The sequence below is a fragment of the Salvelinus fontinalis genome, chromosome 20 (assembly GCF_029448725.1).
Source record: "Salvelinus fontinalis isolate EN_2023a chromosome 20, ASM2944872v1, whole genome shotgun sequence".
Classification (NCBI taxonomy): Eukaryota; Metazoa; Chordata; class Actinopteri; order Salmoniformes; family Salmonidae; genus Salvelinus; species Salvelinus fontinalis.
The window spans coordinates 30,907,337-30,920,365 of record NC_074684.1 but is presented as its reverse complement, the minus strand read 5'-3'; the positions used below and the strand labels follow the sequence as shown (position 1 = coordinate 30,920,365).

General features: G+C 43.0%; 1 protein-coding gene across 2 annotated transcripts in view; it reads right to left on the bottom strand.

Moving 5' to 3' along the window:
• LOC129817711 (glutamate receptor ionotropic, kainate 2-like) overlaps positions 1 to 13,029 on the bottom strand; it is a 173,461-nt gene that overhangs the window by 39,469 nt on the left and 120,963 nt on the right. For both annotated transcript variants that reach the window (XM_055873210.1, XM_055873209.1), the window contains exon 13: positions 12,143 to 12,366. In XM_055873210.1, the coding sequence (XP_055729185.1) occupies positions 12,143 to 12,366 (224 nt within the window). The remainder of the gene's footprint in view (positions 1 to 12,142; positions 12,367 to 13,029) is intronic.

The window sequence follows — 13,029 nt, the reverse complement described above, 5'->3', positions numbered from 1 at the left end:
TTTGCAGACATGAAACAAACAGACAATCATAATATCAGTCAAAAATATCAAATTCCCAGTTTATGCTACAAAAGCAACTTTCTAAGAGGTTTTAAAAATATGTTCTATTTGACTCAAAGTTCCATGACGTACACTAAGTTGTTTTTGGCAGAATAGATGGATGCAGTTCAATGCATGATTCATATAATTCACCAATACATTTCTTGGTAGTCCAAAAAATATTGCTATCAGGTTGTAAATCACAGCCTGCATTGTTTGCTGCCTCCATTCGGCATGCACGGTTTCAGTTTCAATGACTCAATATTCTGGACAAAAACAAACGAATGTAACTAAGGCTGGGAATGTCAATACAATCAAACTATCAAGGGCAATGATCACAAGTCAGTCATAACATGGCTAATAGGCTAGCGTACCTATTTATGTAGCAAGCTAAAAACATGGAGCCTAACATTAGCTAGATAGCTAGCTTCTTGGAGGATGTCATGTCATCCCATTGAAGGAGTGGGTGAGTGAGTGACTTTTTCCCCTCATATTGTTTTTTGGTGGCTATACACAGCTAGAGATGCAGGCATCCTTGGGTTAGCTAGAAAGAACTTAAACGACTGTTATGCAGTTAGCATATCTCCTGCGTTCACAAATTCACTCTGGCTATTTACTCCGATTTCAGAGCACTCTCGTCTGAGTGTGCCAAAGTGCAGAATAACTGATACATTTACGAACGCGCAACACCTGCTGAAAATGAACGGTGTCAGTAAACGCAGGCAAAGAAAGTAATAGTTAGTCACAAAGCTATAGTTAATTAACATGTAAACAGCCTAACTACCTCTGCTAGGGCAAGTAGGGCATTTTCCGGTCACAACTTGGAGACTTGTTTACGTGCTGCTGTGCATTTTGTTGCTCACCAACTTTACAGTTTTTACTTTTTAATTACCATTCATATTTTTGTTTTCCCTCGCTCTACTTTTTTTCATTCAACTTTTCACTCCGGACGCTTTATCTGGACGTGGTTCGTCAGGACCTCCACCAGCCGAAGCTAAGTAGTAACATTAACATGATGCCTTCTAACTGCAGTCACTGTACTCATAATATACAGGAGAACGATCGCCTTACGGCGAGGATAGCTGTGCTGCAAGCCCAGCTTCAGACGCAATCGTTAGGCAAGGGTAATTTCAGCGTAGGAAAGGATGAAACAGCGTCTGTACCACCAGTAAGTACAGATAGTAGTATAAATCCCCTCGCACGGTCCCCGCAGCCGGACAACTTTCTCATGTCTTCTGGACGGAAATGCTGTAGGAATGCTCAACCGGTGTCGCTCATTCAGCCGACAGAAACTTTCAACCAGTTCTCCCCATTAAGCAGCGAGTCGGAGTCAGAGGCCGAGCCTTCTCTGGTCTCTACTCCTCCCTTCACGGGGTCTGAGACGCCGAAGCCTCCCACCATTAGCTCTGACAAATTGAAAACCCTAGTCATTGGCGACTCCATTACCCGTAGTATTAGACTTAAAACGAATCATCCAGCGATCATACACTGTTTACCAGGGGGCAGGGCTACCGACGTTAAGGCTAATCTGAAGATGGTGCTGGCTAAAGCTAAAACTGCCGAGTGTAGAGAGTATAGGGATATTGTTATCCACGTCGGCACCAACGATGTTAGGATGAAACAGTCAGAGGTCACCAAGCGCAACATAGCTTCAGTGTGTAAATCAGCTAGAAAGATGTGTCGGCATTGAGTAATTGTCTCTGGCCCCCTTCCAGTTAGGGGGAGTGATGAGCTCTACAGCAGAGTTAACAACTCAATCGCTGGTTGAAAACTGTTTTCTGCCCCTCCCAAAAGATAGAATTTGTAGATAACTGGCCCTCTTTCTGGGACTCACTCACAAACAGGACCAAGCCTTGCCTGTTGAGGAGTGACGGACTCCATCCTAGCTGGAGGGGTGCTCTCATCTTATCTACGAACATAGACAGGGCTCTAACTCCCCTAGCTCCACAATGAGATAGGGTGCAGGCCAGGCAGCAGGCTGTTAGCCAGCCTGCCAGCTTAGTGGAGTCTGCCACTAGCACAGTCAGTGTAGTCAGCTCAGCTATCCCCATTGAGACCGTGTCTGTGCCTCGATCTAGGTTGGGCAAAACTAAACATGGCGGTGTTCGCCTTAGCAATCTCACTGGAATAAAGACCTCCTCCATTCCTGCCATTATTGAAAGAGATCGTGATACCTCACATCTCAAAATAGGGCTACTTAATGTTAGATCCCTCACTTCCAAGGCAGTTATAGTCAATGAACTAATCACTGATCATAATCTTGATGTGATTTGCCGGACTGAAACATGGCTTAAGCCTGATGAATTTACTGTGTAAAATGAGGCCTCACCTCCTGGTTACACTAGTGACGATATCCCCCACGCATCCCGCAAAGATGGAGGTGTTGCTAACATTTACGATAGCAAATTTCAATTTACAAAAACACCCCGACGTTTTCGTCTTTTGAGCTTCTAGTTATGAAATCTATGCAGCCATCTCAATCACTTTTTATAGCTGCTGTTTACAGGCCTCCTGGGCCATATACAGCGTTCCTCGCTGAGTTCCCTGAATTCCTATCGGACCTTGTAGTCATGGCAGATAATATTCACATTTTTGGTGACTTTTTAATATTCACATGGAAAAGTCCACAGACCCACTCCAAAAGGCTTTCGGAGCCATCATTGACCTAGTGGGTTTTGTCCAACATGTGTCCGGACCTACTCACTGCCACAGTCATACTCTGGACCTAGTTTTGTCCCGTGGAATAAATGTTGTGGATGTTAATGTTTTTCCTCATAATCCCGGACTATCGGACCACAATTTTATTACGTTTGCAATCGCAACAAACAATCTGCTCAGACCCTAACCAAGGATCATCAAAAGCCGTGCTATAAATTCTCAGACAACCCAAAGATTCCTAGATGCCCTTCCAGACTCCCTCCGCCTACCCAAGGACGTCAGAGTACAAATTAACCACCTAACTGAGGAAACCTCAATTTAACCTTGCGCAATACCATAGATGCAGTTGCACCCCTAAAAACCAAAAACATTTGTCATAAGAAACCAGCTCTCTGGTATACAGAAAATACCCGAGCTCTGAAGCAAGCTTCCAGAAAATTGGAACGGAAATGGCGCCACACCAAACTGGAAGTCTTCCGACTAACTTGGTAAGACAGTACTGTGCAGTTTCAAAGAGCCCTCACTGCTGCTCGATCATCCTATTTGTCCAACATAATTGAGGAAATCCAAAATTTGGTGAACATTGTCACGCCCTGACCTTAGTTATCTTTGTTCTCTTTATTATTTTGGTTAGGTCAGGGTGTGACGAGGGTGGTTTGTGTGTTTTTGTCTCGTCTAGGGTGTTTGTACAGTCTAGTTTTTTTTTGTGGAGTTATGGGGTTGTGTTCATTATAGGTGTTTATGTAAGTCTATGGTTGCCTAGATTGGTTCTCAATTAAAGGCAGGTGTTTATCGTTGTCTCCGATTGGGAACCATATTTAGGCAGCCATGTTCTTTGGGTATTTTGTGGGTGATTGTTTCCTGTGTCAGTGTTTGTGCCACACGGGACTGTTTCGGTTTGTTCACGTTTATTGTTTTTGTATTTGTGTTCATGTTCAGTTTTCTATATTAAGACATGGACACCTACCACGCTGCGTATTGGTCTGATCCTTGCTACACCTCTTCAGAGGAAGACAGCCCTGACAAACATGGTGAAGCCCCATTATATTAGTAGTGCTGATGACATATATCTAAGTGGTCGCTTGTCAATTTTTTTTTTAAGTGTCATATTCTTTCTGGGGGTATACATGAACAGATTTTAAAATGCTGTCAGTTCCACTTTAAATGCAACAATGTTTCACACGCATAATGTATTTTCAAATAGATGGCTAACAACAGCAAGCGTGCTGCAATAAAAACCACAGTTCCACTCACCAGATGATGATCATTTGAAACTTAACTTCTTGTTGAAAGTTATCTTTGAAAAGGGAGAAGCTAACAAATTAGCAAAAACATCCTCTTTGATAACACCTGCTGCAGCCGCTGCAAACTAGCCGACAACAAAGGCTAACTAGCTAGACCGTGGGAAAACTACTACTCTCTATTAGCCTTCAAGAAGGCAGTTTCCATACATTTTTGTAAAAACGGTCCCACTCATTAAAACTTCTTAAGGCTAGGGGGCAGTATTTTCGGCAAAAAAACGTACCCATTTGAAACTGCCTATTTCTCAGCCCCCGAAACTAGAATATGCATATAATTGTCAGATTAGGATAGAAAACACTCTAAAGTTTCCAAAACTGTCAACATTTTGTCTGTGGGTTAAACAGAACTGATATTGCAGGCTAAAACCTGAGGAAAATCCAATCAGGAAGTGCCTCTGTTTTTGAAACTTCTCTGTTCTTATGCATCCCTATTACCATTTAAAGGGGTATCAACCAGATTCCTTTTTCTATGGCTTCCCTAAGGTGTCAACAGCCTTTAGACAAATTTTCAGGCTTTTGTTTTGAAAAATGAGCGTGAACGACCACATTGCGTAAGTGGATAGGTGGGGGCTCTCAGAGTGAGTTGTGCGCAACAGAGAAAGGCGGCCATTGTTACTCCCGATCCTAGTGAAAAACCAACAGTCCCGGTTGATATATTATCGAATAGATATTTGAAAAACACCCTGATGATTGATTATAAAAAACGTTTGACATGTTTCTGTGGACATTATGGATATAATTTGGAATTTTTGTCTGCGTTGTCGTGACCGCTCTTTCCGGTGAATTCCTGGGCATAACGCACCAAACGAAAGGAGGTATTTGGATATAAAAAATATAGTTATGGAACAAAAGGAACATATGTTGTCTAACTGGGTGTCTCGTGAGTGAAAACATCCGAAGATCATCAAAGGTAAACGATTAATTTGATTGCTTTTCTGATTTTCGTGACCAAGTTACCTGATGCTAAGTGTACTTAATGTTTTGTCGAGCGATCGATAAACTTACACAAACGCTTGTATTGGTTTCGCTGTAAAGCATAATTTCAAAATCTGAGACGACAGGTGGATTAACAAAAGTCTAAGCTGTGTTTTGCAATATTGCACTTGTGATTTCATGAATAGGAATATTTTCTAGTAATATTATTTGACTGTGGCGCTATGCTATGCTATTCAGCGTTGCTGATGACAATTATCCCGGATCCGGGATGGGCAGTCCAGAAAGTTTAAGTCAGAATGTGATTGGTTGATTCCACTGCCACTCCAAAATGTTGCCCTAATATAGTTGAGTGGCAGATGCCTTTATCTAGCTTCTGATGGCCTAGCCAATGGCTGACTTAGCAAGCTACTGTAGCTTTATCTCCCCAGAGACCAGCTAAAAAAAATCCTGATTGGATATTTTTTTCTCTTCAGTGTTAACCCTTTCCTTTCCAATAATAATTTAAGAGATTAAATCAGAAAATCATTAAAAATAATAAAATAATAATATATTTATCATTATTGTTCTATTATTATAATCATTATTTTATAAATCCTTAGAATTTCTCTGAAGGCATAGAAGGCCAATTGTTCCCCACTGTGTTTGGATTAGTAATAACTCAATTTTACCTCAGCATGCATTTTTTTCACTATAATGAATGTCTAAGGAATCCATATGTTGTTCTGAAATATGAACACAGAAATACCGGACATTTTGAACTCTTATTATGTGGTGATTTGACAAAATTACAATCATGGTCTTAAATTGGACTCGCTTTTTTCTGGTCTCGGTCTTGACTCGGTCTCCCTCCCCCTCTAGTCGTGGTCTTGTCGATTTGCTCCTGTTTTGGCCTTGAAATCGGTCTCACATTAGATGGTCTCAAACACAACACTGCCCAATTTTTTTTCAAAATCGTGTTATTGTAGGTAACTGAAACAATTGACACTCTTACAATCTTTTACTATGGCCTTAGATTCCTATTCTCCACTGGAGACCAAACACAAATAATTTACCCTTTCCCCTAGATCAACATATTGACGTATTCAAATGCCTTCAGTTTATTGTGAGCCCCGATCGATGGAGTGGAATAACACTGTCACTGGAGATAACGTCCCCCATCCATGATCATCTATGGAGCTCATTGAGATTCATCGACTCTCCCTCTCCCTCGACTCCCCTTCTTCTCTACCTTCTTCATTCCTGATGCCACCAGACTCCCTCACTCCCTCGACTCCCCCTTCTTCTCTACCTTCTTCCTTCCTGATGCCACCAGACTCCCTCACTCCCTCGACTCCCCCTTCTTCTCTACCTTCTTCCTTCCTGATGCCACCAGACTCCCTCACCCCCTCGACTCCCCTTCTTCTCTACCTTCTTCCTTCCTGATGCCACCAGACTCCCTCACTCCCTCGACTCCCCCTTCTTCTCTACCTTCTTCCTTCCTGATGCCACCAGACTCCCTCACTCCCTCGACTCCCCTTCTTCTCTACCTTCTTCCTTCCTGATGCCACCAGACTCCCTCACTCCCTCGACTCCCCCTTCTTCTCTACCTTCTTCCTTCCTGATGCCACCAGACTCCCTCACTCCCTCGACTCCCCCTTCTTCCTTCCTGATGCCACCAGACTCCCTCACTCCCTTGACTCCCCTTCTTCTCTACCTTCTTCCTTCCTGATGCCACCAGACTCCCTCACTCCCTCGACTCCCCCTTCTTCTCTCCCTTCTTCCTTCCTGATGCCACCAGACTCCCTCACTCCCTCCCTCGGGATATTCCTCCTTTATTATGTTAGCCCTTAACTGCAGTCAAATAACATAGTGGCTTCATGGGTGTAATGTTATTAATACTTTTAATAATTTCATAAATAATACACTTTTTTATATGCAGAAAGTCAGGTGTTTCAATGTCAAACGGTTTTGTTATATTTCAGTCTTCTGTTCTTTATATGAAGTGTAATATTGGGATGCAAACTCAAAACGTAATACATTTCAACTCTATATCTGCCATGGTATATGTATCTTCTTTTTTTAAGCCCATAACCATTTGTGTGAGGTGTATACTTTTGGTTCAAATTAGATTTGTTTAAATCTACCAAGAAACACTCTGTGACCCTGATTTAGGCCACTGCAGTAAAAGCTTATTAAGTGAGAGTGGCATCAAATTAGCAGTGTGATTGGATTAGCATTAGGCATCAGGACCTGAGAGTGTGATTTGGTTAGCTTTAGGCATCAGGACCTGTGTGTGTGGGATTGGGTTAGCTTTAGGCATCAGGACCTGTGTGTGTGATTGGGTTAGCATTAGGCATCAGGACCTGAGAGTGGGATTGGATTAGCTTTAGGCATCAGGACCTGTGTGTGTGATTGGGTTAGCATTAGGCATCAGGACCTGAGAGTGGGATTGGGTTAGCATTAGGCATCAGGACCTTAGAGTGGGATTGGGTTAGCTTTAGGCATCAGGATATGTGTGCGTGATTGGGTTAGCATTAGGCATCAGGACCTTAGAGTGGGATTGGGTTAGCTTTAGGCATCAGGACCTGTGTGTGTGATTGGGTTAGCATTAGGCATCAGGACCTGAGAGTGGGATTGGGTTAGCATTAGGCATCAGGACCTGAGAGTGGGATTGGGTTAGCATTAGGCATCAGGACCTTAGAGTGGGATTGGGTTAGCATTAGGCGTCAGGACCTTAGAGTGGGATTGGGTTAGCATTAGGCATCAGGACCTGAGAGTGGGATTGGGTTAGCTTTAGGCATCAGGACCTGTGTGTGTGATTGGGTTAGCATTAGGCATCAGGACCTGAGAGTGGGATTGGGTTAGCTTTAGGCATCAGGACCTGAGAGTGGGATTGGGTTAGCATTAGGCATCAGGACCTTAGAGTGGGATTGGGTTAGCATTAGGCGTCAGGACCTTAGAGTGGGATTGGGTTAGCATTAGGCATCAGGACCTGAGAGTGGGATTTGGTTAGCTTTAGGCATCAGGACCTTAGAGTGGGATTGGGTTAGCATTAGGCATCAGGACCTTAGAGTGGGATTGGGTTAGCATTAGGCATCAGGACCTTAGAGTGGGATTGGGTTAGCATTAGGCATCAGGACCTTAGAGTGGGATTGGGTTAGCATTAGGCGTCAAGACCTTAGAGTGGGATTGGGTTAGCATTAGGCATCAGGACCTGAGAGTGGGATTGGTTTAGCATTAGGCATCAGGACCTGAGAGTGGGATTGGTTTAGCATTAGGCATCAGGACCTTAGAGTGGGATTGGGTTAGCATTAGGCGTCAGGACCTTAGAGTGGGATTGGGTTAGCATTAGGCATCAGGACCTGAGAGTGGGATTGGGTTAGCATTAGGCATCAGGACCTGAGAGTGGGATTGGGTTAGCATTAGGCATCAGGACCTGATTACGTTTGTGCTAGAGGAGTTGCCTAATATGGGCATGTCTGATCACCTATAAAACATCCAATATGCAGTGATGTGAAGTACTTAAGTAAAAATACTTTAAAGTACTACTTAAGTAGTTTTTGTGGGTATTTGTACTTCACTATTTCTATTTTTGACAACTGTTACTTTAACTTCACTACATTCCTAAAGAAAATTCTGTACTTTTTACTCCATACATTTTCCCTGACACCCAAAAGTACTCTACACACTTTGAATCTTCAGTTTCTTGGCAATTTCTTGCATGGAATAGCCTTCATTTCCTAGAACAAGAATAGACTGACGAGTTTCAGAAGAAAGGTCTTTGTTTCTGGCCATTTTGAGCCTGAAATCTAAACCACAAATGCTGATGCTCCAGATACTCAACTAGTCTAAAGAAGGCCAGTTTCATTGCTTCTTTAATCAGAACAACAGTTTTCAGCTGTGCTAACATAATTGCAAAAGGGTTTTAATGATCAATTAGCCTTTTAAAATGATCAACTTGGATTAGCTAACACAACCGTGCCAATTGGAACACAGGAATCCTCTGTATGCCTATGTAGATATTCCATAAAAAATAATCCGTTTCCAGCTACAATAGTCATTTACAACATTAACAATGTCTACACTGTATTCCTGATTAATTTGATGTTATTTGAATGGACCAAAAAAAAATGCTTTTCTTTCAAAAACCAGGTCATTTCTAAGTGACCCCAAACTTTTGAACGGGAGTGTAAGTGCTTATGAATGGGATATGGTATTAGGTGCCATGCGCACCGGTTTGAGTGTCAAGAATTGCAAAACTGCTGGGTTTTTCACGCTCAACAGTTTTCTGTGTGTATCAAGAATGGTCCACCACTCAAAGGACATCCAGCCAACTTGACACAACTGTGGGAAGCGTTAGAGTCAACATGGGCCAGCATCCCTGTGGAACGCTTTCAACACCTTGTAGAGTCCATTCCCTGATGAATTGACGCTGTTCTGAGGACCAAAGCAGGAGCAAATCAATATTAGGAAGGTGTTCTTAATGTTTTGTACACTCAGTGTATACTTCTCACATGAATAGCACCAGGGATATAGCAGAGGGTAAATGCTGTTTGACACACATTGTCATTTATAAAATAAAGTTAATGTTGTTGTGCATTTACCAACCTTTGTGTTTACCACTACATCCCACTGTAAACTGTAACCACATTTCATCAGTATGACTTTGCTTAGTGTTTATGGTTCTCTGTGATAAAGGGACGTTTACTCCACAAACATGATGAATTGTGGGCCATTAAACTTGCTGCCAGCCCCATCCGACCGCCTGACAGGCCAGAATGTCAATGAGCTTCGTCTCCTTGTATCCGCTGGCGACCGTGCGCCACCGCTCAATGTCCCCTGTGGCAACATGTGGTTTGTGACATTGTGTGACAGTGTGAAACGCATTGTGTGTGTGTGTGTGTGTGTGAGAGAGGTTTTGCTGTGCGTTCCACTCCTGTATTCATCTGGGTTGTGTTCTGCACACTGATTCCCGCAGGAGAGAAGTGTCACCCTGCGCACACACACACATGCACACTCACACACACACACTCACGTACGCGTACGCGTACGCGCACACGCACACACACACACACACACAAACAAAGATGGCACACACACAGACACACAGACAGAGCGCAGACAGGGGACATGCAAAGTCCCACACAGAATAACAAAAGGACTCCTCCTCTCATCCTTCTCCTCTCCTCTCATCCTCCTCTCCTCCTCTTCTCCTCTCCTCTCATCCTTCTCTCCTCCTCTCCTCTCTTCCTCCTCTCCTCCCATCCTCCTCTCCTCTCATCTTCTCTCCTCCTATCCTCAGCCACAAAAACTCATCAGGCACCCTCCTATTAGCTGTCTGCTGGACTCAATCACTCTAGCCGGTTTTATAGATTTGTTTCCCTTCTTGTCTCAGGGCATCTGAGGTGTGTGTAGGTGTGTGTGTGTGTGTCTTTGCATGTTTGTATATGTGTGTGTGAGAGAATGTGTTTGAGTGCATGCATGCCTGTGTGTGTGTGTGTGTGTTGTGTGTGTGTGTGTATGAGTGAAGGAAAGAGCCTGACACTGTGATTTGTGTGTATCTAGTGTGTGAGCCAGAATGAGGAACAACTCCATATGTAATGTAATGACAGGGACCTCATTGTGTATGGTGGCCCATGCATTGTCCGAGCTCTCTGAGATATCTTTCGCGACTCAATACGTGGGTGTTCTATGGTTGTGAACACCGTCTGAGGGAATTTCAACTGCGTTTCTTTCTCAATAAAGGAAGAGCAGTTAAAGAACTACATTTCGTTAGGAACTGAATAAAAATAAAATATTGTAGAACGTAGGAAAATCCTTCCTTTTAGTCCTTTGGATGTGGGTCAATGAGCTTTTAACTCGTTAGAGATCTATTTGTAGGGGATTAAAGAAAACAATATCCTTGACATAAAGGGACACAACCAATCAATCTGTTTGTTGAGTGGTCAATACTTCAATTATGAGAGAGCTCAGCTCAGCAAGTTGACGCCTGGGGGAAAATAGCATATAGCAGGCTTTGAGCTATTACACATCAACACCCCTATGGGAGACATAGAACGAGTTATCTGATAATGAACACAATGGTATAGAGGCAATATTGGTGTGATTTACTGGGTAAGAACCCAGGTTTCCCGAATCGCCATTGCACTGTTTTAGCCTGCTTAGCTAAAGCCTCCTAAGACCATGTCTTCACGTTTCAGGCAAGGTTATTCATCAGGAGAGCAGCGTGGTTCACCGAACCATTTCCATTACGTTGGCACACAGTTCAAGGAAGTGGATGTGTTATAAGAAGCACAATGTCAAACACACATCATGCAGAAACACACAAACATGCTTGCACCTATATCTGGGTTCATTTCACTGTGTAAACATAGGAGCATGGAAAGGCTACATTGAAAATATAGAGAAACTTACCCAACATACGTTCGAAAAAGATTGCAATAAAATAAGTGCATATTCTGAACCAACTTAGGTGACAGTTGTTGCCTTCCTCTCAGCTGATCATAATGCCAGTAACATTTGGAATAAGTGCATTAACCACAAAACTCTTGGGGTCAAACCAAAGAACACATAACAGCTGGCACCCCAGAGTTCTGGGGTTAGTTAACACTTTTCTACATAGGGTTATGTAGCAATGCTTCGGGCAGGGTAATTCTACTACCCAGCGGCCAGCATTTGTAATGGGACTTCCCAATAACATCATATTCTGTGTGTAAACTGGTTTTCTGGATGCAGATAACCAGATTACAACCATCTAAAGACGTATTTTTCTGGTTGTGAAAAGGGTGTCTTAAAAACATCCTTTTACAACCAGCATACAATATTACTTCATCATTTTGTCATTGCAACCAGTTTTGGCCACTAAGATACTTCTACACTTATAATAGCTAAATAAACATACTGTATTCAATGCCTAACACTGAGCAAACCAATATATAACCAAAGGTCAGACAAGGCCTCACACTGATTGTTTCATATTTTCCTCAGTCTGGAGACAAGCCAAGGCATGTCCACAGTACTTTACATAAGATATCTTTATATGAGCTTAAGGGCATATACACAGTCTGTCAGACTGTCACACTTCACTGTAAAAGCTTTCCTTTAAGGCATAGAGTTTCAATTTTAGAGGTAGAATAACTCCACATTCTGGGCTTGTTCTAGTATCATGAGTTGCAGAGAAAAGCCACTGTCTGGTTTGTGAAAGCGAAGGGTGAGGGATGGCATGTTACCTGGCTATGACAAACAGCACACAACTGACACCCAAGTAAGCCAGCAGAATATACATCCAGATATCGGGTGAGAGGGGGTTGAGGAAGGAGAAGACGCCCGGGTTGGTTCCGTTGGGCTTGCGGTAGAGGATACTTATCCCCAGGGTCATGAAGGGCTTGGAGAAGTCGATGACCTTCTCCCTCACGTAGGTGATGGCCAACGGAGCCACCGCTAGGTCTGCTTTCTGCGAAGAGAGATGGGGAAGATAGCCTGGTCCCAGATCTGTTTGTGCCATCTTGACAACATGTTTGACGTGATACTGGCTATAGGACAAGATATCAAACAGATCTGGGGCCAGGCTGGTTCACCACCAATCAGGGGATTTGGAACCAATTACATTAAAATAGAGACGGGGGGGGGGGGGCGGGAGGGGGGGGGGGGGGGGGGGAATCGATGGAGTTCACCAATCAGGGGATTTGGTATCACATTAAAAGAGCTGAGATAGGCAAGGGAAAAGTCAGGGCGGGCCTTTAAACTAGGTTGTTATATTTTAAATTTAACTTACCTTGCTAAATAAAGGTGTAATGTAGTTGGTGGGAACTGGGAAGTCAAAGAACTGGAAAGCGCCCCTATTATAATTTGTGCACCACCCAAAACAGACCCCATTATACTGTAGATGTAACCTCTAAACCCATCTGAAGACCATTTATTTATTTTTATTTAACCTTTACTTAAACAGGGAGTCACACTGAGATTAAAAATCTATTTTACAAGAGAGCCCTGTATACATTACAATAAAAACAGAATAATGAAACTAGAGGTCGACCGATTAATCGCATGGCCGATTTCAAGTTTTCATAACAATTGGTAATCTGCATTTTTGGATGCCGATTATGGCCAATTACAT